Source organism: Acanthopagrus latus, chromosome 23 (genome assembly GCF_904848185.1).
Source record: "Acanthopagrus latus isolate v.2019 chromosome 23, fAcaLat1.1, whole genome shotgun sequence".
NCBI lineage: Eukaryota > Metazoa > Chordata > Actinopteri > Spariformes > Sparidae > Acanthopagrus > Acanthopagrus latus.
Window position 1 is genome coordinate 19,902,709 of NC_051061.1, and position 19,705 is coordinate 19,922,413.

General features: G+C 40.5%; 3 protein-coding genes across 6 annotated transcripts; 2 read left to right on the forward strand and 1 right to left on the reverse strand.

Moving 5' to 3' along the window:
• The first annotated feature begins 151 nt into the window (after positions 1 to 151).
• On the forward strand, positions 152 to 2,367 carry polr3k (polymerase (RNA) III (DNA directed) polypeptide K). The gene is made up of 3 exons (XM_037088919.1): positions 152 to 425; positions 543 to 630; positions 2,015 to 2,367. Exons 1-3 carry the CDS (start codon positions 315 to 317, stop codon positions 2,140 to 2,142), a joined length of 327 nt encoding a protein of 108 aa, XP_036944814.1. The 5' UTR covers positions 152 to 314; the 3' UTR covers positions 2,143 to 2,367.
• cdip1 (cell death-inducing p53 target 1) lies at positions 2,368 to 9,006 on the reverse strand. Of its 3 annotated transcripts, none has more exons than XM_037088916.1 (6): positions 8,888 to 8,981; positions 7,959 to 8,014; positions 6,909 to 7,059; positions 6,385 to 6,525; positions 5,508 to 5,784; positions 2,368 to 4,208 (listed from the first exon to the last, which is right to left on the reverse strand). In XM_037088916.1, the coding sequence occupies exons 3-6, from the start codon at positions 6,982 to 6,984 to the stop codon at positions 4,097 to 4,099; spliced, it is 606 nt and encodes a 201-aa protein (XP_036944811.1). In that variant the 5' UTR covers positions 6,985 to 7,059; positions 7,959 to 8,014; positions 8,888 to 8,981; the 3' UTR covers positions 2,368 to 4,096. The 3 variants fall into 3 exon arrangements, with proteins under 3 accessions (XP_036944811.1, XP_036944812.1, XP_036944810.1); XM_037088917.1 differs by lacking the exon at positions 8,888 to 8,981 and adding an exon at positions 8,184 to 8,406; XM_037088915.1 differs by lacking the exon at positions 7,959 to 8,014 and having other exon boundaries at positions 8,888 to 9,006.
• A 2,497-nt stretch (positions 9,007 to 11,503) lies between these two features.
• mgrn1b (mahogunin, ring finger 1b) lies at positions 11,504 to 19,705 on the forward strand. Of its 2 annotated transcripts, XM_037089423.1 has the most exons (17): positions 11,504 to 11,863; positions 12,926 to 13,044; positions 13,217 to 13,305; positions 13,398 to 13,544; positions 14,072 to 14,189; positions 14,352 to 14,418; positions 14,574 to 14,617; positions 14,714 to 14,761; positions 15,321 to 15,389; positions 15,492 to 15,651; positions 15,785 to 15,894; positions 16,390 to 16,604; positions 16,695 to 16,806; positions 16,899 to 16,944; positions 17,052 to 17,156; positions 17,577 to 17,622; positions 17,893 to 19,705. In XM_037089423.1, exons 1-16 carry the CDS (start codon positions 11,776 to 11,778, stop codon positions 17,615 to 17,617), a joined length of 1,578 nt encoding a protein of 525 aa, XP_036945318.1. In that variant the 5' UTR covers positions 11,504 to 11,775; the 3' UTR covers positions 17,618 to 17,622; positions 17,893 to 19,705. The 2 variants fall into 2 exon arrangements, with proteins under 2 accessions (XP_036945318.1, XP_036945317.1); XM_037089422.1 differs by lacking the exon at positions 17,577 to 17,622.

Sequence of the window (19,705 nt, forward strand, 5' to 3'; positions counted from 1 at the left end):
AACATAGATACAACTTTAGTGTTTTCTTTAACAGCCACAGATGTTTTGATATTCAATATTATTCAATTGCAATGCTATTTTGGGGGACTGAATCAGTGTATAAAACTACTTCCTCTTTCTGGATTTCGTTTTCACCCGAACGATAAAAAGCGTTGCACCCGTTTCCACCAGCTCCTCTTCCGCTTGTTCCACATGCAGCAAACTGTTTACAGCAGGGAAACTTAAATGGTTCATTAGCTGTTTGAAATCGTCTTCTTATATTGAGTTTGTTATGTCAGTGTGTCGCTGTTAGCTACACATATCTGTCGGCTAGCATGCTTCTGTTCTGTCCAACCTGCGGAAATGTTTTAATTGTCGAGGAGGGACAGAAGTGTATGAGATTCGCCTGCAACACCTGTCCGTATGTACACAACATCACAAGAAAGGTGAGTTCAGATACATTATCACGGCCAGTATTCAGTTTTAAAGTCCTGTTTTAAACCTGTGATACGGTCTACGCCGCAGACTTAGAAGATCCTGACTTATTTTTTTCTTTTCTGCAGGTAAATAACAGGAAGTATCCCAAGTTAAAGGAGGTGGATGATGTGCTCGGTGGCGCAGCAGCCTGGGAAAACGTGGACTCCACTGCTGGTAAGTGACTTTGAAACAGCTCATGGTACCATAGATAGGCTTAATTATCATCATTTTACTGGTGCCTCTAAGGCCCTTTACCTTATCTTGAAATGTATGATACCCCCTTAATGTTTTGTGCTACAAAATTGTTTAAAGCAACATTATGTAGAAATGGTTATGTCAGTTTTTTGGCAACACCACTTTTGTAAAATAAAAATCCCAGGAGCCAAATGTATAAACCATGCAGACACACCACTGTCCAAAGACTGTGTGACTGGTGAACATCTTTAACGCCATGCAAACTGTCTTTTCAGTCTGAGTAGTTGACAAAAAAGGAAAAGAAAAGTGAATTTTGGTGACATTTTATTAAGAGCTGTTACACCTGACCCTGACCTGATGATGTACACTTGATGTATCTGTGCTCATCTCTATACAAGAGTATTAGGACCAGGGATGAGGGGGGAAAATGAAGCAGACTTTTTTCATTATGCACGCTGAAATACAATTTTGTGAATCAAATTTTAGATGTGGAGAATGAAGTCAACTCTTCTGGTCCATAAAATCCAGTCAGGGGAGCGACTGACAGCGATGAGCTGCTCGAGCATCTGGTCTTTAGTTTAGTACATCTTTAAAATTTCAGCTTGGACAAATGTGGCAACTTCAATCTTGAAATGTCAGCTTTATTCTTGACATTTCAACAAAATTGTATTTCGTCTTTATTCTTGACATTTCAACTTTTTCCTTGACATTTTTTTTTCTCACCCCTGGCCCTCATACTCTTCTGTAAATTTCTTATTGCGACTTAAAACATTTTTAATCGGTTTAATTCTTAATATAAATTATAATAGTCATTAACGTTCCTTACTTTCTGCCACTCCAGTTCCTTCATTTTGTTGTTCAGCCAGACCTTGAACCTCCAAATAATACTCTTTCATCTGTCAATTTGATCATAACTGGTAATTTAACAATTCAGGGACTTGAGAAACCATCCACAAAATTTAAGATTTAAACTATCCATCATACATCCAGTATCACTTTAAAACTGAGAATGTAGATTTAACTTTTAGCTATGTTAATCATTTTCAAAACTAACAACTAACACTTACCATAATCTATCTGTATGACTGTGTAGTATATCTGCTGTTTTTGTAGTGACTTTTAATACCAGCACACAAAACGCATATCATTTTTCTAGAGCATCATGTGGGCTGTCCTGAAGTTCGTATAAATATCTCATAAAATACCTTGAATGCCTGTTTTTAATTACCAAAAAATGTATAGATGATTTTAATCCAAAATGTTTACAGTTGTATTTTACACGTCTTCTCTTTTCTGAACTAAATATGAGAACTCAAGCTGTTGTGGTTCCAAGCTCATATTTAATACTTGTACCTGTTTGCAGAAAAATGTCCCAAGTGCGAGCACTCCCGGGCGTATTTCATGCAGATTCAGACCAGATCAGCTGATGAGCCGATGACGACTTTCTACAAATGCTGCAATGCCCAGTGTGGACACCGATGGAGAGACTGAACCCTTTGCACTTTCAACATTTTAATGGATTTATTGCTCATGTGGCACTCTTTTCATTTGAGCCCATATTTATTGCCAAGAGGCTCCGGTAGTTATGGACATTCTGCTGATGACTCCAGTGTGTTTAGATCCACCTGAAGGATCTTTGACTTTCTTTTTGCAGATAACACATTGAAAATAATGGTGCATTTTCCAAATAACATTAAAATGAATTTCAATGAAAAATCATGTTCTGATTTTTATTGATAAAATAGTACCTGTATACAACCGTCAAACAAATTTTGACTTGCGTAGTTATACATATCACAGACATTTAGAGAGCAATGCAGACCAGCATTATCCACGACAATGGCGTACAGTGCTTCGTATTAAAAGTTCAATGCAATCCTTCAACTCAAAATTAACTTTCTTGCACAGATTAGCTAGCCTCAAGAAAGAGAGAAAAAAAAATATGAACTGCACATAGAGTCAAAGATCTAGCGAGTGAGATTTCTTCATTTTCACGCGTGGCTCATGCAGAACGACTCTGCACTTGATGAGTGAGTAGCAGTCCAGGCATGCTGTGGTGGAACTGATTGTTAGTAGTAATCTCGATGGAATCACAATGTAATTTAGCAGGATTTCTGATACAATCATTTATTTGAAGCTTATTCCTAGCAGAGAGGTCACTATCAAGTATTAGTCGAAAGAGATCTTTATCATCTAACATGCATCCGAGCAATGCAGGTACTCTTTAAAAAAGGGGCTGGTGCCATATTAGGAGGGTTACAGGCTAAACAGAGTAATGTTAGATGGTGTCACCGCTGGCATTTGTTTGCTAACATCTTTTTTCTATTTTTAAACTAGCTACCTGTTAACTGTGGCACCAACAAACAATCAGCCGACAGCATCAGTGACAAGATATTCTAGTTTGGAGCGGTGCATCACAATGACACATGGACCAAAGAGAGGACACAAGATAACCGAGATGTCATGCGGTGCGTCTCCATCAGTTACAGTAAAACTGTCTGCCAGCTCTACTTCTACACTCTGAATAAGTGCATGGATCGTGGGATTCACTCAGCTAACAAGCAAAAGCCAAAATTATGTGCTGCTTTCACTCATGAGACGAATCACTAAGTCACATTATTAATGATAGCTGAGGTTGCATCAGAAGGGGAAATTCCAACTTAAAGTGCAAATGGTGGATTCATCAACAAGATTAAGTACACTGTGGACAGAGGGCGTTTATGCCAACTCGCTCAACTGTAAATCACTGAATGGTGTGTGACTTCTGACTGAAGCCCCAAAGATTAATAATACAGAATGTAACGTCAATCTCAGGCATTCCAAAACAAGCAAATACATCAGTTTCACAAGCTGAAAATGCTTCATTAGTTTGCTCACATTCAGAAATTGAATGAGGGATTCAAAAGGGAAAACAAAAATTATCAGACATGGACAAAAATGTTCACAGTTCTCAATATTAACTTGTTAAAATAGGATAAAATATCTGAAATTTAAAAAAAAAAAACAAGAACTCTAACCCAGCATGTTTGACTTCAATAAACTTGCTTCTCAGCAAAATGATTTCTAATAAATAAAGTGACCATTTTCACAGCTTTCTCTAACTGAGGTCTTCTTTTAACATCTGTAACATCACCGGCGTTTTCCCCAGGTTTCCATACAGGATCAGATGCACCTGCGGCCTCGGTGGATGTTTAAGTGCCCTACAATTTCTGTAGCTCAGTGAGATTTTGTACATTTCAAATGCATATTTATACATGAACGTGTTATGCTGAAAGATATATACAGTAAATATTCTGTGAACTAATGAGAAAACTGCACTTACAATTCAATAGGGCTACACAACACTTTGCAAAAATGAGGGAGGGGGGCTGTAACTACCAGCAGGAGGAGCTGTGAATTTATGTGTGTGCATGTACATGTCTCTGTAGCATACAGCTGTCGGTGGTTAGCATATACGCTTGTATGTGTAAATGTAGCCCTTACAGTAAGGGCAGGTGTGTGTCACATCCTTGAGGTCATCAATCAGGCAGGGAATCAAGCAGCAGCCGAGATCACACCTGGAAATGAGGAACAGACAGATAAGATATCATGTCAAGTCAAACACCTGCGCGTGGTTATAAATGTTTAGTGCCTAGCAAAGAGGAAGTGGACATCAGTGGACTGAACTGCTGCTGTCGTCTGAACAAAGGAACGGGAAAAAACAGTCTGGCAGCATCTGATTGTTTACCCTGATTTGAATGAAATACAATGAATACAATTTAGTATTTGTATTGAGCTGGAACAAAGGTCACAGACAGCTTTGTATGCAAAATATAACAAGCCGGTAAAACTTTATGGACCAGATTTATAGACCTTGTATTCTCCCTTTCTCCACATGAACTGATGTTGATAAAGGATGAATGTGACAGTGACAGTGTGTGTGCACATGTTTTTCTAGAGACATTTGCAGCGGAAGTGAAGATGTGGACATGAAATATAAGTTGACAGATGTAAAGTTAAACATTGTTTATGTTGATTTCCACTTTCAATGATTATATTATTACTTTGCTGTCTACACAGAATTCAGTAATTCATTACTTCCTTGTCAATGATCTTTTCATTTGATCCTGAATTGTGAAGCATGTAGTAATGTCTGTTTCAATACAATTTCTATTTATTATTGATTATCATTCTGATGTTAAATATTGGACATATTACTGTGATGATTGTTTGCAGGTACTTGTGCTGGTGTGATATTTGTCTCATTAACAGGTCAAATTAGCAGTAAAGTGGGCACAAGTATTAAAATATTAACAGATATGTAAGGATCTTGACATTAATGCAGCATGTGTGCCTGTTTCCACAATGATCGAGAATCACGTGTGTGCACAGCTTGATAAATCTGATCAAATAAAGAAGAAATGACTTGTTCTGTATTTGTGTGTAAACAGTTTTAAATGTGAATCTACACAGAGTTTTATGCAACGAGCCCCAGATGTCTGCACGCTGAAGACATGTCTTCTACAGTAGCATTTAATTTGCCTATCAAATCATAAACAGAGGCACTTGCTTTGCATATTAATGAGAGGCTGAGAACAGGCTGAGTGTGAACTAGCAGACTGAATGTAGAGAGCCAACTAACGGCTGGTTTGAGCTCGGTTTTCTGATAGTCAGTGTTTTTGTAGACATTTAAATAACTGTTACATAATATTAATAACTGCAAAATAATGAGACGTCTACAGACTTCTACATTCAGAAGCCTGATCTTTAAAACTTCAGTTATTCCACTTGGTTGACAGCAATGTGTATTTTAGAACTGCTGCCACCACAAACAACTATTAGATGTTCTTTTTTCTTGACGCCTGCAGTCTACTCACCCTACAAAGAAGCAGAAGAGGCAGAAGAGTGTGTTCATGAGCCCGACATCGTGGGAGATGCGGGTGATGATTGCCTGCTGACAGTGCGGACACACAGTCTGCACCGGCGAGGTCTGGAACATTTCCCCCTGCAGTACGGTCACAGTGGTTGCTGCTCCTGGAGGAGCGAGGACGGTCGCTGTGTGACCTCCCATGTGGACAAAGTGACTGGGACCAGGACCCATCTGTCCTGGCATCGCATGGGGGAAGTGACCGGGTGGAGGGTGGAAGTGGCCACCTGTACAGAAGGAAATTACACTTACTAAGATGTATTCGATGTCAAGTTAGGCACACATCAACTTGTACTGATGTGGTGGCACTTATGATTGTGTTTTTTTCCCCAACAGATTTGCATGTTTTCATTACCAAAAGCTGTGAATGGAAAAAATCCAGATCACTCAATTTCTCTGCAATCTTTTGTCTTGCTGCCTGCAGACTTTTCTCAAACAAAGCTGGTTTCTTTGTTGTAAAAAAAAACATCATCATCATCATCATCATCATCATACGGGGAAGAAAGCACAAAGAGCACGTGTTGTGTGCACTGTGTGTAGGCAGTAACATCTGGTGTAGGTCAGTGTGTAGGTTAATAAATGCAGCAGCGTCTCAAGTCAACATTCCAACTGCTGGAGGAGTGAGCGCAGTCACCCCTGATGCCCTGGTTAACAGCCCTGCCTATATTTAGCACTGTCTGCGATGAATACGCTACACAGATCTAAGGTTTAGGCACTTTGATTATGGGTTATGTACAGGTTCCAAGGCTGCTATAATGAAAGTATTTTAGTGGAAACAGTGTTGTATTTGTCATGTTGATGTTTCATGTACGGACTGTCTGCAGCACCTGGTGGAGGTGGAGGCATTGGCATAGGCATGGGTCCTTCTCCAGGGACATGTGGGGGAAGGAAGCCTGGCTGTGGGGCCTCATAAGGTGGAGGGCCGTAGTCAGGAGGCAAGGGCTGTCCCTGCACTGGAGCAGTTCTTACTGTTTCAAACAGGAAACAAAGAAGAAGAGGAGGGCACTGAAGACGGGTACAGAGTCAACAAATGCAAACATGCCACACTGCAACACATCAAAGTCTCCATGGTGACAGTTTACTCAAGCCACAATGATTAACGAGTGTGTACAGTGTCATACTGTGGAGCTGTATAGTCATGAAGGAAAATCAGAACCACAGAGTCAGGAGATGAAAATAAAACAGTTAAACTCATAACACTGGGTGATTATACAGCCGAGCAAAGCTGAAGTCATCTCAATTTAGCATCCTATTGAATTGACCTCACATTAAAAATAGGAATTGGGTCATTTCAAATATATGTGAGTGGATATTAACATTCGCCACAATCCTACATGTTAAGTTTTGTTACCTGGTTGTCCATTCTTCTCCTCGATGAGGGGGGCGCTGGGACCTCCAGGGTACGGAGGAGGAGGGTCACTGGACATACTGGCCGGATGTCTGTATAGGAGAAGGGGGTTGGACGCGGAGCTCCCCTCACAACTCCCCTGTGGACTTTTACTCTGTGAGGGAAGAGAAGCATGCACAGTTTGAGTCCCGCGGCTCATTACTCTTCGACACTGAATTCTCCCAAGTCATAAAACGTTCCAGCGACAGTCAGGGAGGCTAATGAGGTACTCTGTGGACCTGCTGATGACAGCGTGCACTTGTACTGCAAGTTTCAGCAGACGCGGGTGAAACACAGTGGAGATTAAGTGACTTTGTGATGAGAAACAGCGACTGAGCTCCGTCTGATATTACTGAAGAATCTAAATGTTGTTTGTGTATTATTATGCTCCAAGCAAAATCAGAGTAATGGGTGACTTTATGATCATCAGCTGGCAAAACGATATTCAACACAAAAATGTACCTGTTCTAGAAGAATGACTGAAAGAAGATATAAATATAACAACAACAACATCAGTGACAGCACCACAGTCCTGTTTCGGCGCTCAAGTTTCAGCAGGAAGTGGGACTTTCCCGCGATCTAAATAATGCACACAGCATCAGCCGTGTTGATTGCTGTGTGCATCATCTGAGAAACAACACTGGAATATGTTTCTAACTGTGTGCGCTGTGGCTCGAAACTGACTTCATGAAAGCAAGTGCCTTTCACAGGAAACAGATTGAGGATCTGTCATTTCCAATACGGTAAATCAGACCAGGATGAACACATGAGTGGGCTGTTACATTACACATCCACCAAACATGTGTACTGTGTATTGATCTTACACGGCAGCCCTGCAACATGTATATAACATTTATTTGTTTAACTTTATTTAAGCTGTCTCAGGGCATGTGTGGTGTGAGTGTCCACCAAAAGAAATATTGTAATATTGTGAAATGGTCATTACAGATATTAAAATGTGTCACTGTCAGCTTATTCACACAGAACTGGTGATTGAGACAAGAAAAAATGTACCTGCGACTGAGACAGATAAAGACTCCACTGGAGGAATCTGACCAATGTGCCAAAACCTGCAAGACGACACAAATGTTCAAGTTATTTTAATAAAGCTTCGTGTGAACTTATAAAGTGGCTGTGCAAAGGTGCGAGGGATTCTCACGACCCAGCAGCATTATTTATGTGTATTCAAAGAACAACAATAAAGCCCAAATTATACACTTCAGTCTCAACAGCACCGACCTGGGAGCTGCTGTCGATGAAACCCGAATAAGTGAAACCAAAAACAAGAACTGAAAAACAAACGTCGGCGCAGTGTCGAGTCTGAATGTTTGGAATTCACCAGCTTTCACCCAAACGATGCTAACGCCTCTCAGCTAACCACCTAGCTAGCTAGCTGTTGTCTGTGTGTTTTTTCTTAAATCCTTTCCCAGATAATCCAGCTCAACGCTACTTGCACAACTAACCATGAACAACTGAGTTACGTAATGGAGGCTAGCGAAAGTCAGCACTGACGTTAACTTCGATTGTGTCACGTATCTGGTACAAACGTGTCCCATTAACACCGACGTTAAATCACTGCTAACGGTAATAACGTTCACTCTGAACGGTGGTACAGTAACCAGGGTTTGTTAAGTGGCAGGTTGCACATAATTTAAATCGACAAAAATAAGCTGATAAACGACTAACAGCGAGTATTCGTACCCAGCTGGTGAGGTAACATGGAAGACAAGGATGTGTTTGTTCAGCTAACCTAAAGCGACGCAAAGTGTGTTTGCTAGCTGTCGTTAGCAAGCTAACGTCGCCATTCTAGGCTCAGAAACAGCAGACTGGAGATAAAGGACAGACGTGAGGGGGATTAGACTAAACCTCAGAAGCATTGTGAAAGATTGTAGCAAGCAGATACTGTAATGATGCAACTGTCAGCGTGCTGGAGGCCAAATTACCTGGTTTTGTGAGGATCGCAGCCTGCCCGCGGTGCAACTGAAGCTGTTTGACGTTAGCAGCTCCGACCTGCTGATGAGAGTCAACATCCGCTGAGTGGATTCACACCCTGATAAAACGTCAACCCCAAGTCATTAATTACGATTTACACAGGCACGAAACATATTAAAACGGCGGTGAGAGACAAATATATATATCATTGCATGACATCAATATACAGGTAGTAAATGTATAATGTGTAAAAGGCAACAAAAGATAAAGAAATACATATATTTATTTTGAAAATATTTACCGGAAGTATTAGCATGATATCGTCGCTGACTTGATGCTAGCTGTAACAGCTAATAAACAGACCGTTTAATTATTGCAATTATTACCAATACTGATTCTTACTCACATCAGTACAGTGAATCTCTAATAATCATATACTAACATGGTATACGAAGTGACGTTATTCAGGATTAGATCGATATCAACACTGCATGTTAGCCTGTTGCGGTTCCTCCCTGTGAGTGGAGTGAACAACTCATCAACATCCAGTTCCATGTTAACACCTCAGGATAAAGGTCACTACAAATGAAATGTACGTGTCAATATAACAATAATAATAATAATAATAAAAAAAAAATAAAAATAAAAATAAAAATAAAATGAAATAAACCTGCACTGGAAACGAGCTCTTTTTCTAGTAGTTTCTGTTATTCTTTACCAGAAAACAGTTGTGGAGATGAGGGTTGACTTTAGCGTGATTGTCAGAAACACGAGTGTTCGCTGCCCTCTTGTGGTGAAACTGAGGAACTGCAATTGTAAATATGTCAAATTAGCGTCAATGCGGACGTAAAAACAATGCTAAAACTTCCGGCTTATACTTTCAAAATAATATGACTAAGCTAACGTAACATAGAAATTAAGAAAATAAATTACATTTTTCTCTTGTTTCCTCACAGTTATAAACTACAATTCCGTGTCCTAAACTAACAACATCTATAATCATATTTCTTAGCTTTTGGTGTGTCTCTCACAGCTAGCACTAGATATAGAACATACAAATAAATATCAGCCACACATTATCAAAGAAAAGGCAGATCTTTGCAGTCAGTTTGATGTGTTGTCTTCCTTGTTATGTGGCTGGTGATGGTGAAGGAAGCCAATAGCCAGAAGGTTAGCAGAAGCCCCAGTGTACTGTGGTAAAGTGAGCCCTTTGGTGAAAGGTCAAAGGTCAGAATACCGCAAATAGACTTTATTCATTTTGAGGGTGATTTTGAGGTGAGATTTCTCCACATTGCTGCAGTGAAATGTAACCAAATGTATAGCTGTGACAGAGTAAGACATCAGGCAGAAGATGGAATGATAATGAAGAACTAACCTATGAAGAAATTAGTTTGGTGAAAGGTCAAAGTCAGCGATTATTATTTTTAAAATTAATCACTTTGTTTTGAAAGAACTGCATTGACACTAATTTTATAATTTTAATATGTTGTAGTTACTGACTGTGACCACTAGAGGGAAGTAAACACTCGTGACTCTGAGAACACGGGTTAAACACACGATAAAGATTCATTTATTAATAAGGAATAGCTTTGCCTGTTCCTCTTTTTAATTACTTTTTTTTAAAATACTGTTTCGCTCCTTTATTTTGAAAGTGTTACCCGGACGTTGTAAATGTTTTCATCGACGCTAACTTGATCAAACAACTTAGTGTAGTTACTCCCTGTGACCACAAGAGGGCAGTAAAGTCTCGTCAACACTTGGGCCAAATAGGTTAAACACACACCTTACTAGCCAAAACATCTCCTAACTAGCTACCTTTGTCTTCAAGTTGATATAACGGTTGATATTTGATTTACTTATCTAAATGATGAGTGGACATTTTGATAAGATACATACAAAATACATAATCAGTATATTTTTTACAGTAATACTAGCATAAATATACATTTATTCAAATCTCTAAAGACTAGCTTTGTTTTATTTAATTTACGGATGTGCCAATTCTATTTATGTACTCTCTTGGAGATAAACATAACATTTTTCGTTATTTTTAATTTACACTGTGGCTGACTTGATTAATTTTATTTCCTGTAGTTACTCCCTATCACCACTACATGGCATTAAACACTCGTTAACAGTCGAGTTCAAACACGCAGACCATCCCAGCTAAAATACTACTAATAATACCAATGTTAATGTTATGGCTGTTCTTTGGCTTGCTAACACTAATTATGTGTTTTTACAACTGATCATAATAATAATTGTGCTGCAGGTGTTTACTGTGGCCACTGGAGGGCAGTAAAATATTCATGTTCCTCCCCGTGACAAGCTCCGTAACCCAGACAGAAACTCCCAAAATAAATAGTATTTGTCTATATCAGTTATTTATATATGTCACATACATATTGCTTTTAATTATATGAGTCTTTATTATATTGCTTCACATAATTGTTAGTTATTACTTTGTAGGACGGGCGGTGTTGGAAACTGAATCGTTATCCTTTAATCAATATGTAGTAAATCAAACGCAGCCCCTGTGCTGACCTCTCCCCCCTCATCACCGCCCTCCCGCCGGGCAGTCCCGTCACCTAAAACAAACGCCCCGACTTTCTGGAAGCGCTTGGTGACAGCCAATCAGATCGCTTCCCTGCTACGTTAGCGCAGATCTGGCAAAACAACAGCCCGTCGGAGCTAGCTTCCTGCTTAGCATTAGCATTAGCAACGTAGCCACGGTGAAACTGAACGCGTAAAATGTCGATTTAGCGAAAGCGTTTGCTTCTGGTGGATGTTATCTTCGCTTTGGCGCTAGTGGACGCTGAAGGCAGAGCTAACCGGGGCTGCTGACGCGCTGTGAGGTGCTAGCTAACCGCAGCTAACATCGGCGATCCAGCGGAGAAAGATGGGGTCCATCCTGAGTCGCAGAATCGCTGGTGTTGAGGATATCGATATCCAGGCCAACTCGGCCTATCGATTTCCACCAAAATCGGGTGAGTGATCGGCGTCTCTCGGCTGAATTGTCATAAACATGAATCTTTCATAGCAACAGTAAGCACCGAGCGCACACTGGCGTTAGCTGTTAGGTTTAATTATTGTTTATTTCCTGTTGACTGCCACCATGTAACGTTGTTTGTTACTTAGACAGTGATTGTAAACAATGATAAGCTAATATAAATGTGACTGTTGCCGGTAAGATCACATGTTATGCAGGAAATCTGGAGATATTTACAGTTTTTATGTGTCAGATATCGTGATAATGCTGCTGGCGATGACTGGTTTATTATTAAGTTACGGCAGCATCGTGATCTTAATGCATCAAGTAATGTTTGTCCAGCAAAGCTGAATGAACATACTGAGGTGTTTTATCCACATTAAAACAATGCTGCAATAACTGAGGAACAGATGACATCCAAGACACATGACACACATGTCATCAAATGATTTTTAGCTTTCATAACAAACATCTTGGTTTACAGTGTCAGATGTGTTTTTAATAAGTTCGTCTGTCTCTTCTGTGTTTGAGACACTATCAGTATGTTACTATGTTACTGAGATCCTCCCAAACAATAAAAACACAGCATGCAGATAGTATCTGTAGATGTAGACGGGTGTGTCAGCATGACACCAATAAATCTGACTGTGTAAAACCCATAAAAACCACAAGATATTTTATTGTAGAAAAGAACTTCAGCTGACCAAATAATCTCCTGCATCTCAGCGTACAGCCACGATCACTGATATGGTGATAATAAAGTTACTGTCTTTGTTTATGGTTGGTTAAAATGACCCCTGTTAACTGGACTAGACATTAAAAATAAAAATAGCAGAAAGGAGAATCTGAAAATAAATGTTACCACTTCTGTTTTGAAGTTGCTTAAGTCTTGTTGAGACGACTGTCCTTCTTCCTCTGAAATGACTCCATCATGTTCTGCTCAGAAGAGTCATTATACATTTCCGTGAAGACACTATATTTTTACAGACATATGAGTTGAAGTGACTGCATATGAATTCAGCTACTCATCTTTCATCCTTTCTCTCTCTCTTGTCCTCAGGGAATTACTTTGCGAGCCACTTCTTCATGGGAGGAGAGAAATTCGACACACCACATCCTGAGGGATACCTTTTCGGAGAAAACATGGACCTGAATTTTCTTGGAAATAGGCCGGTGCAGGTAAGAATGGTTGCTCCTCATTTAATCATCTGGGAATTCAGTGCCGTGTATTTTCACCAGCTTTAAAACTACGGTGACACAGTTCTACAGTACTTGGTAGAAAGAAGATCAGTCAAACCGTCTCATGTCAAATAAAGTAGCAGCTTTCATATTGTTGTTGATGTTTCACTAGTTCCCATACGTGACGCCTGCACCTCACGAGCCTGTGAAAACTCTGAGGAGTCTGGTCAACATCAGAAAGGACTCTTTGCGTTTGGTCAGGTGAAGATTGCACAAGACAACATGACGACACCAAAATCACAACAACAGTAAAGAACCGTTTTCTAAGAGTTTCTCAAACCTCCTGATTGCAGGTATAAAGATGACTCTGACACACCGGTGGAAGAAGGTGGAAAACCAAAGGTTCAGTACGGTGTGGAGTTCACCTTCGATGCTGATGCACGAGTGGCCATCACTCTCTACTGTCAAGCATTTGAGGAGTTCTCCAACGGGATGGCAGTGTAAGACTTTGGTCCCAAAACTCCTTTTTTTACAGGGCTCTGCTGGGTCTGAGTAAGCTCTAGCTGTTAATAGAAAAAAGGACGAAACATAGGTTAATTCATTACATTGAAATACTCTTCTAAATCCATTTATACGTCCTGTATGAATTAGATGAACATCCATGTGATTACGGTATCAGATGATCAGATACTCTTACTGACGGTGCTGCATTATTTTAGTGGGGAACATTGTGCCACAGAGATTTTAAACTCTGTTTTATGGGTGGTGAGATTCTAGCCTTAGAGCGCAGACTAGAATAGATGCGGTGGGTCCATAGCAACCACCAGTAACCATGGATACAGAAGATAAGACGAAAAAGATGATCAAAGTAATATTTCATACTGAAGTTGGTGTATTAAAGACGGCAGCCACCAGAAGGTTTTTCTTTTCTGGCAAATGTCTGACTGAACGAATCGACCTTTGGCCAGTGAGATTCCTCCAGCGTCCTGCATGCTGACCATTATTCTCTGTCGCGTACTGTGTGCAGGTACAGCCCTAAGAATCCGTCGCTGGTCTCTGAAACTGTGCACTACAAGCGAGGGGTGAGCCAGCAGTTCTCCATGCCGTCTTTCAAAATCGATTTCAACGAGTGGAAAGAGGAAGACGTGAGTATCTGCAGTTAGTGACTCGATCGCACATGACAAAACCTAACAAGGTTTTGCACGCATCTTTTCCCAGAGGGCTACATCAGTGCACAATATTTGACTCATTACAGACATAAATGCAAACTGAATTACAATAAAATATCTACATCTTTTCTCTTAAAGCTGAACTTTGACCTGGACCGAGGAGTGTTCCCCATGGTGATCCAGGCTGTGGTTGATGAAGGGGACGGTAGGTCACTAGAGCTGCAAAACAAATGTCAGAGGCATATTCAGGAAATACTGAAATTTAGTCACATTAAATAGTATTTCATCATTTGTTATCAATGTTATCAGTTCAGTTGATTGTAATCAGCATTAACCACGGCTGTGTGTGTTCCCTTCCAGACTGCCTCGGACATGCTCACGTACTTTTGGCAGCCTTTGAAAGAGTACGTATACGTTACAATAAAAGTTAATCATTTGAATCTGAACAGAACAAGTTTTTATATGAGCTCAAACTTCTTCTTCTTTTTTTGTTCCTCCAGCATGTTGATGGCAGTTTCTCCGTCAAGCCTCTGAAGCAGAAGCAGATTGTAGGTTCTTATTTCAAAGTTTCCTTTTTAAACCGTTATTCAGCAAATGATTAAAGTCAGAAGTGTAAACTGTGCTGCATATCCTCAGTTTGCTTAAATCAACTTGATGTTTCAGTAAGTCAGTAAAATGTGAAGAACATACTGCACGTGCGACGGCATGTTGTTGATGCGATCCAGGATGTTTTAAGCAGAGCGTCTGTGTTCCTCGTACTCTTCTGCTGCTTTTAAAAAATCTGTGCCGAGCCCCCTGGGAGTCTGGCAATAAGTAGATGTTGAATGTAAACTTGGATGACATGGAGCTCAAAGTAATTTCACAGAGACTCTCTGATTTTTGTGTTTTTGTTTCTGTCCTTGAATATGAAACATCACAGTGATTTTATCTCGTACACCCTAAGAGAGATGGCTTTTATTTTTAAGACTCACTGCTTTCTGAGATGAAGAGAGTGGAGAGAATATGTTATACATTTTGCTTTCTAACGCCCTTGGACCACCTCATCGTGTACACGACCCCATGCTTCTGATACATGAATGTTAAATTCCTGTGACTTTATCTTTGGAGGTGGACCGTGTGAGCTACCTCTTACAGGAGATCTATGGGATCGAGAACAAGAACAACCAAGAAACCAAGGTATCACTCAATATAATACCATGTACATGAATCACAACGCTGTGATGGATCAGTTAAGGTTTATGTGTGTGATCTTTGATTATATTTGTTTTCTCTTTCCAGCCCTCAGACGATGAGAACAGTGACAACAGCAACGAGTGTGTTGTCTGTCTGTCTGACTTGAGAGATACGCTCATCCTGCCCTGCAGACATCTGTGTCTCTGCAACTCCTGCGCAGACACGCTGCGTTACCAGGCCAACAACTGTCCCATATGCAGGCTGCGTAAGAAGTGCCTCATTATTTTAATAACGCTCTGCTCATTAAGGAGCTACATCACTTGTATTTGAAGAGTTGTTGAAGTTTAATATGAAGAATTACTTGTGTGTGTAATTTGAGCCTGTGTTCCTCTTACCAGCCTTCAGAGCCTTGCTGCAGATCAGAGCTGTGAGGAAAAAGCCTGGGGCTCTTTCCCCCGTGTCTTTCAGCCCTGTTCTGGCTCAGACTATGGACCACGAGGAGCACTCAGTAAGTCACATGCACATCTGTGCATAATAAGTTAAAATCTTAAAAAAATGGCTACGATGCCAGCAGCATCAGAGGGAAGCTGGGCATGAAATCGTGCTGAATAACACATTTTTAGCTTTATTGCCTCGTGACGTTCTGCAGTAAAACATTAAAACTGGCTGCAGAATTGGAACAACTGATATTCATAAATGTTAAATTGAGTCCATTCCTACTTGAAAGTGTTTCAAAACAATAGCTCATTTAAAAACAAAGTTAAAAGGAAGGATGTTGATTCATGCCAACTTTTATCTGGCAGCAAGTCGGTAGTTTGCATGCAGGAATCTGAAGTAAAGTCTTCCAGTGTGAGATGAAAACAAGGCACGAGGCTGATGGGTGGCTTTGTTACTTATCTAGTAATTGCGATTGAGCTGACCCTTTTTTCTATAACACTCTTTATAAATATGACATTTGTTTGTCAGCTGTGCATTGTCACCACCAGTCCTCGTCTCTTTGCAGGGCACAGACTCAGTTCCTCCCGGCTTTGAACCCATCTCACTGTTGGAGGCTTTGAATGGTCTGCGGTCAGTGTCTCCTGCCATCCCGTCTGCCCCCCTCTATGATGAAATCAACTTCTCAGGGGGTCTGGGAGGTGACGGCAGACAGCTGAGCTCCCCGGAGCATTTAAGTGATGGCAGTCTGCAGAAAGGAAAAGTCAGCAAGTCACCTGACAGGCAAGAAAACGGCTCCTTACATTAACCTGTGCAGTTTAACTATGAAAGAAGTGTTTTTGATAATTTGTTTTCCTTGTCTTCCCACTCCAGCACCCTTCGGTCTCCATCCTCTCCCATCCAGGAGGAAGATGAAGAGAAGCTGTCCGAGATGTCTGACGCTCAGCCGCACACAATGCTGTCCAGCAGCCCTGCTCCCACAGACGTAAGACACATCTTAACCAGCTGACATTTACACTTTGACTCTGCAGCAAACAAAAGCGTAAAGAAACATTTTTTTGTACCTTCTTCTTCCAGGGCACAGCAACCGAGGATGTGGCAGAATCCCTGTCTCCAGATGATGGTGAGTTTCCTCAGCTGGAGAGTTTTCTTATCACTGTGTGACACTGGTAAAGATTTGCTGTGTCTGAGAGTTGGATTCATTGATATTTACTCTCCCGGGTGATCCAGAGGACAGGATGCATGCTGGAGGAGACATCCTACAGGACTGCAGCAGTGAACACAGCAGCTTGACCAAAACAGAGAGCGACCCACCGGGCGACTTGTCTCTGCCAGGTAAGAAATCCTCTGCCAGGAACAAAGGAAATATGAGGAAAGTCTTCAAACTCTTTCAGATGGGAAAGAAAAAGAAATAGGCAGAATATGTGTATTGTTTTACTGTGTATATAATCTCTTTATGTATAAAATCTTATTCAGTACAGACCTGTACTTTCAGCTGATCAAGCAAAGTCCTGATTTGACTGCAGCTCCTTAAAACTGTAGCATCATCAACTTCAAATTGTCTGATTCTTGCTTGTTTTTTTACTTCTTTCTGGATGATAAATCTGTTCTGTTTCTCCTCTTAAATCCAAGACTCACCGCTGTGATTCCCCGTGCTTTGCATCTAACCTGTGTGCTGTTTTACTTCTCTGTTTCCTAACACTCCTCTTCTCTTCCCTGCCATCCTGTCCCCTCGTGCTGCCTGACTTTGGGCAGCTCTCGGTCCTGATGCCTGCTCTATTGGTATGGAGGAATAACTGTGGTATGTAGGCTTTCCTGTCTGCTCTGCTTCTCTGTGTAAGAGCTCTACCGCTCTCACTGAATCCTGTTCTCTATAAATCAGTTTGTCGTCATCTATCACAGCTAGAAAAAGAAAAAAATCCAGCGGGTATTATCAGGTGAACTATCAGGTGAATTATCAGGAGGCCTTGCAGACAAGGCCTTGGATCTTGTTAAGAATGAGCAGCATTTCCAAAGTATTACTGGAAACCTTAATTTTTTATTTGCTTATCTGTTGCTTCTTCCTCACCAGGGTCATCAGAATCAACAGAAAGCCTGAAAAGTCAGAGCACAAACTGTTCCAGCCAGCCTCTCCTGTGTCCTGCGAGCAGCATTCATATGGAGGATGAGCACCTCAACCCCTGACTCTGATCCAGCCTTTTACCCTCCCATCCATCAGAACAGATTTATGCTTTACAAAGATCATCCACTCCCTCTATTCCTTTGACCCCCCTCCTCCCCCACCAGCCCCATCCTCTGCTCGTGTGATCGGAGCCAACAAAGTCCTGGAAACCTAGTCCACCATAATGAGGAAGGACTGCGTTTACCCTATTCTATGACTGAAGATTTAAAAAAAAGAAAAATGTTTCCAGAGAGCTTTGAAAACATTGAATTAACTGTCAGATGGTGTTCAGTTGTGCGTCTTGACCCGAGTTGTGGTCTAGTAATGTGGATTCCAGAGATATTTCACTACCTGTCACGGTGGTGCTTTTAAGCACACTTACTTGCTTGACACTAAATTCAGAAGAATTTCTAAAATACGGTTTGTGTTTAGATATCGTATTCATGCGTGAAACACATTAATGAGTTGTTTTTTCAGGCAGGTTGATTTGGGTTATGAGCAGAAACTTTGAAAACATTACTTATGTATCTGTGTGTCCATTTCAAGTGATTTTGCACTCCAACAAAATCGTTTATAATCCATTCCTTATAACAAGAGTTTATGATGGGATAAGTTAAAAGTTTTATGCAGTCTTAAACATCTAAATGTCACTTTTTGTTATTATTTCAAATTATGTGATATCTATGTATCATAACTGTACTAGAATCCTGTGTAGTTACTTCAAAATTGTAAACTTGCATATTACAAATAGTAAACAAAAAAAAAAAAGATTAAATAATTCCTGATATTGAAGTAATGGAAGTAGATTCAGTTAACATGCACATTATTTAAGACTTCAGTAAGAGCTACAGATTCACATCCTAACAGCTGAACTCAAAGATGGCTAAAGCCTGCAACAAGCCTAGATGCTCCAGCTACATGTATGCTGACTCAGTACGGCACAGTGACGTGTGCTTGTCGTAGATGTGGCACATCTGTACGGTCTTTGTGGCAACGCCAGTGTCTGCTTATGTGATGTAGCTGCAAAAAAAACAAAATGGGTCAGGTGTTTGTGCGGCTGCAACGCCTTTACTTACCTTGGTCCTGTATGTGTAGCGCCATGCATATAGATCTTTGTGCCTTGAATTGATATGGCTGCCTGCTTGTTGCATTGGACATTAGTGTTCTTATAAATGCCACAATATACAAGTTTTCAGCCCGTAGACAGGATTTTTTGATGCTAATGTACAGAGCCTTTTTTTTTTTTTCTATCGCAAACTTCATGCTACTGGAAAATGTATCTTGTCATTGTTATTCCAAATATTAAACTGAACTGTTCATTTACTATGTTATCGCCATGTATCAATTATGCATTTAATCTTAGTATTTAGGTTAAAGTGGATTCGTCTAATGTACGTTTGATTGGAAGGAACACATCCAATGCAATAAATGCAAACGTTGCATTTTAATAATTGGGCTAGCATTTGCATGTGAATTTGTAGAGGCTTAAACCTCACTGCTCTTTAGTAACATGGTTATTTTGTCTTCCCCTCCCCTCCTCTTCTGTGCCATTTCAACTTGACACTGTGCCTTCCTGTTCCCTTTTTTGACCACTATTGACCTGGTATCCAGGAAAACTCCACAGTAGGTGGTTTGTGGCTCTCTGTTAAATCAATACCCGTCTTTCCTGGTGTGTATAGCAGCATGTGTATAACAATAAAGAACAAAGATTCTGTACTTCAAA

What these genes read in the sequence shown, in the direction of transcription:
- polr3k (XM_037088919.1), top strand. Translation starts at nt 315, where the DNA reads ATGCTTCTGTTCTGTCCAACCTGCGGAAATGTTTTAATTGTCGAGGAG. An exon ending in TACACAACATCACAAGAAAG is followed by an intron (nt 426 to 542) that starts GTGAGTTCAGAT and finishes TCTTTTCTGCAG; the next exon opens with GTAAATAACAGGAAGTATCC. An exon ending in AAACGTGGACTCCACTGCTG is followed by an intron (nt 631 to 2,014) that starts GTAAGTGACTTT and finishes ACCTGTTTGCAG; the next exon opens with AAAAATGTCCCAAGTGCGAG.
- cdip1 (XM_037088915.1), bottom strand. Translation starts at nt 8,974, where the DNA reads ATGTTGACTCTCATCAGCAGGTCGGAGCTGCTAACGTCAAACAGCTTC. An exon ending in TGCGATCCTCACAAAACCAG is followed by an intron (nt 7,060 to 8,887) that starts GTAATTTGGCCT and finishes CTTCCCTCACAG; the next exon opens with AGTAAAAGTCCACAGGGGAG. An exon ending in AATGCCTCCACCTCCACCAG is followed by an intron (nt 5,785 to 6,384) that starts GTGCTGCAGACA and finishes CCTTCTGTACAG; the next exon opens with GTGGCCACTTCCACCCTCCA.
- mgrn1b (XM_037089422.1), top strand. Translation starts at nt 11,776, where the DNA reads ATGGGGTCCATCCTGAGTCGCAGAATCGCTGGTGTTGAGGATATCGAT. An exon ending in TGTGGTTGATGAAGGGGACG is followed by an intron (nt 14,419 to 14,573) that starts GTAGGTCACTAG and finishes GTTCCCTTCCAG; the next exon opens with ACTGCCTCGGACATGCTCAC. An exon ending in GTCAGCAAGTCACCTGACAG is followed by an intron (nt 16,605 to 16,694) that starts GCAAGAAAACGG and finishes TTCCCACTCCAG; the next exon opens with CACCCTTCGGTCTCCATCCT.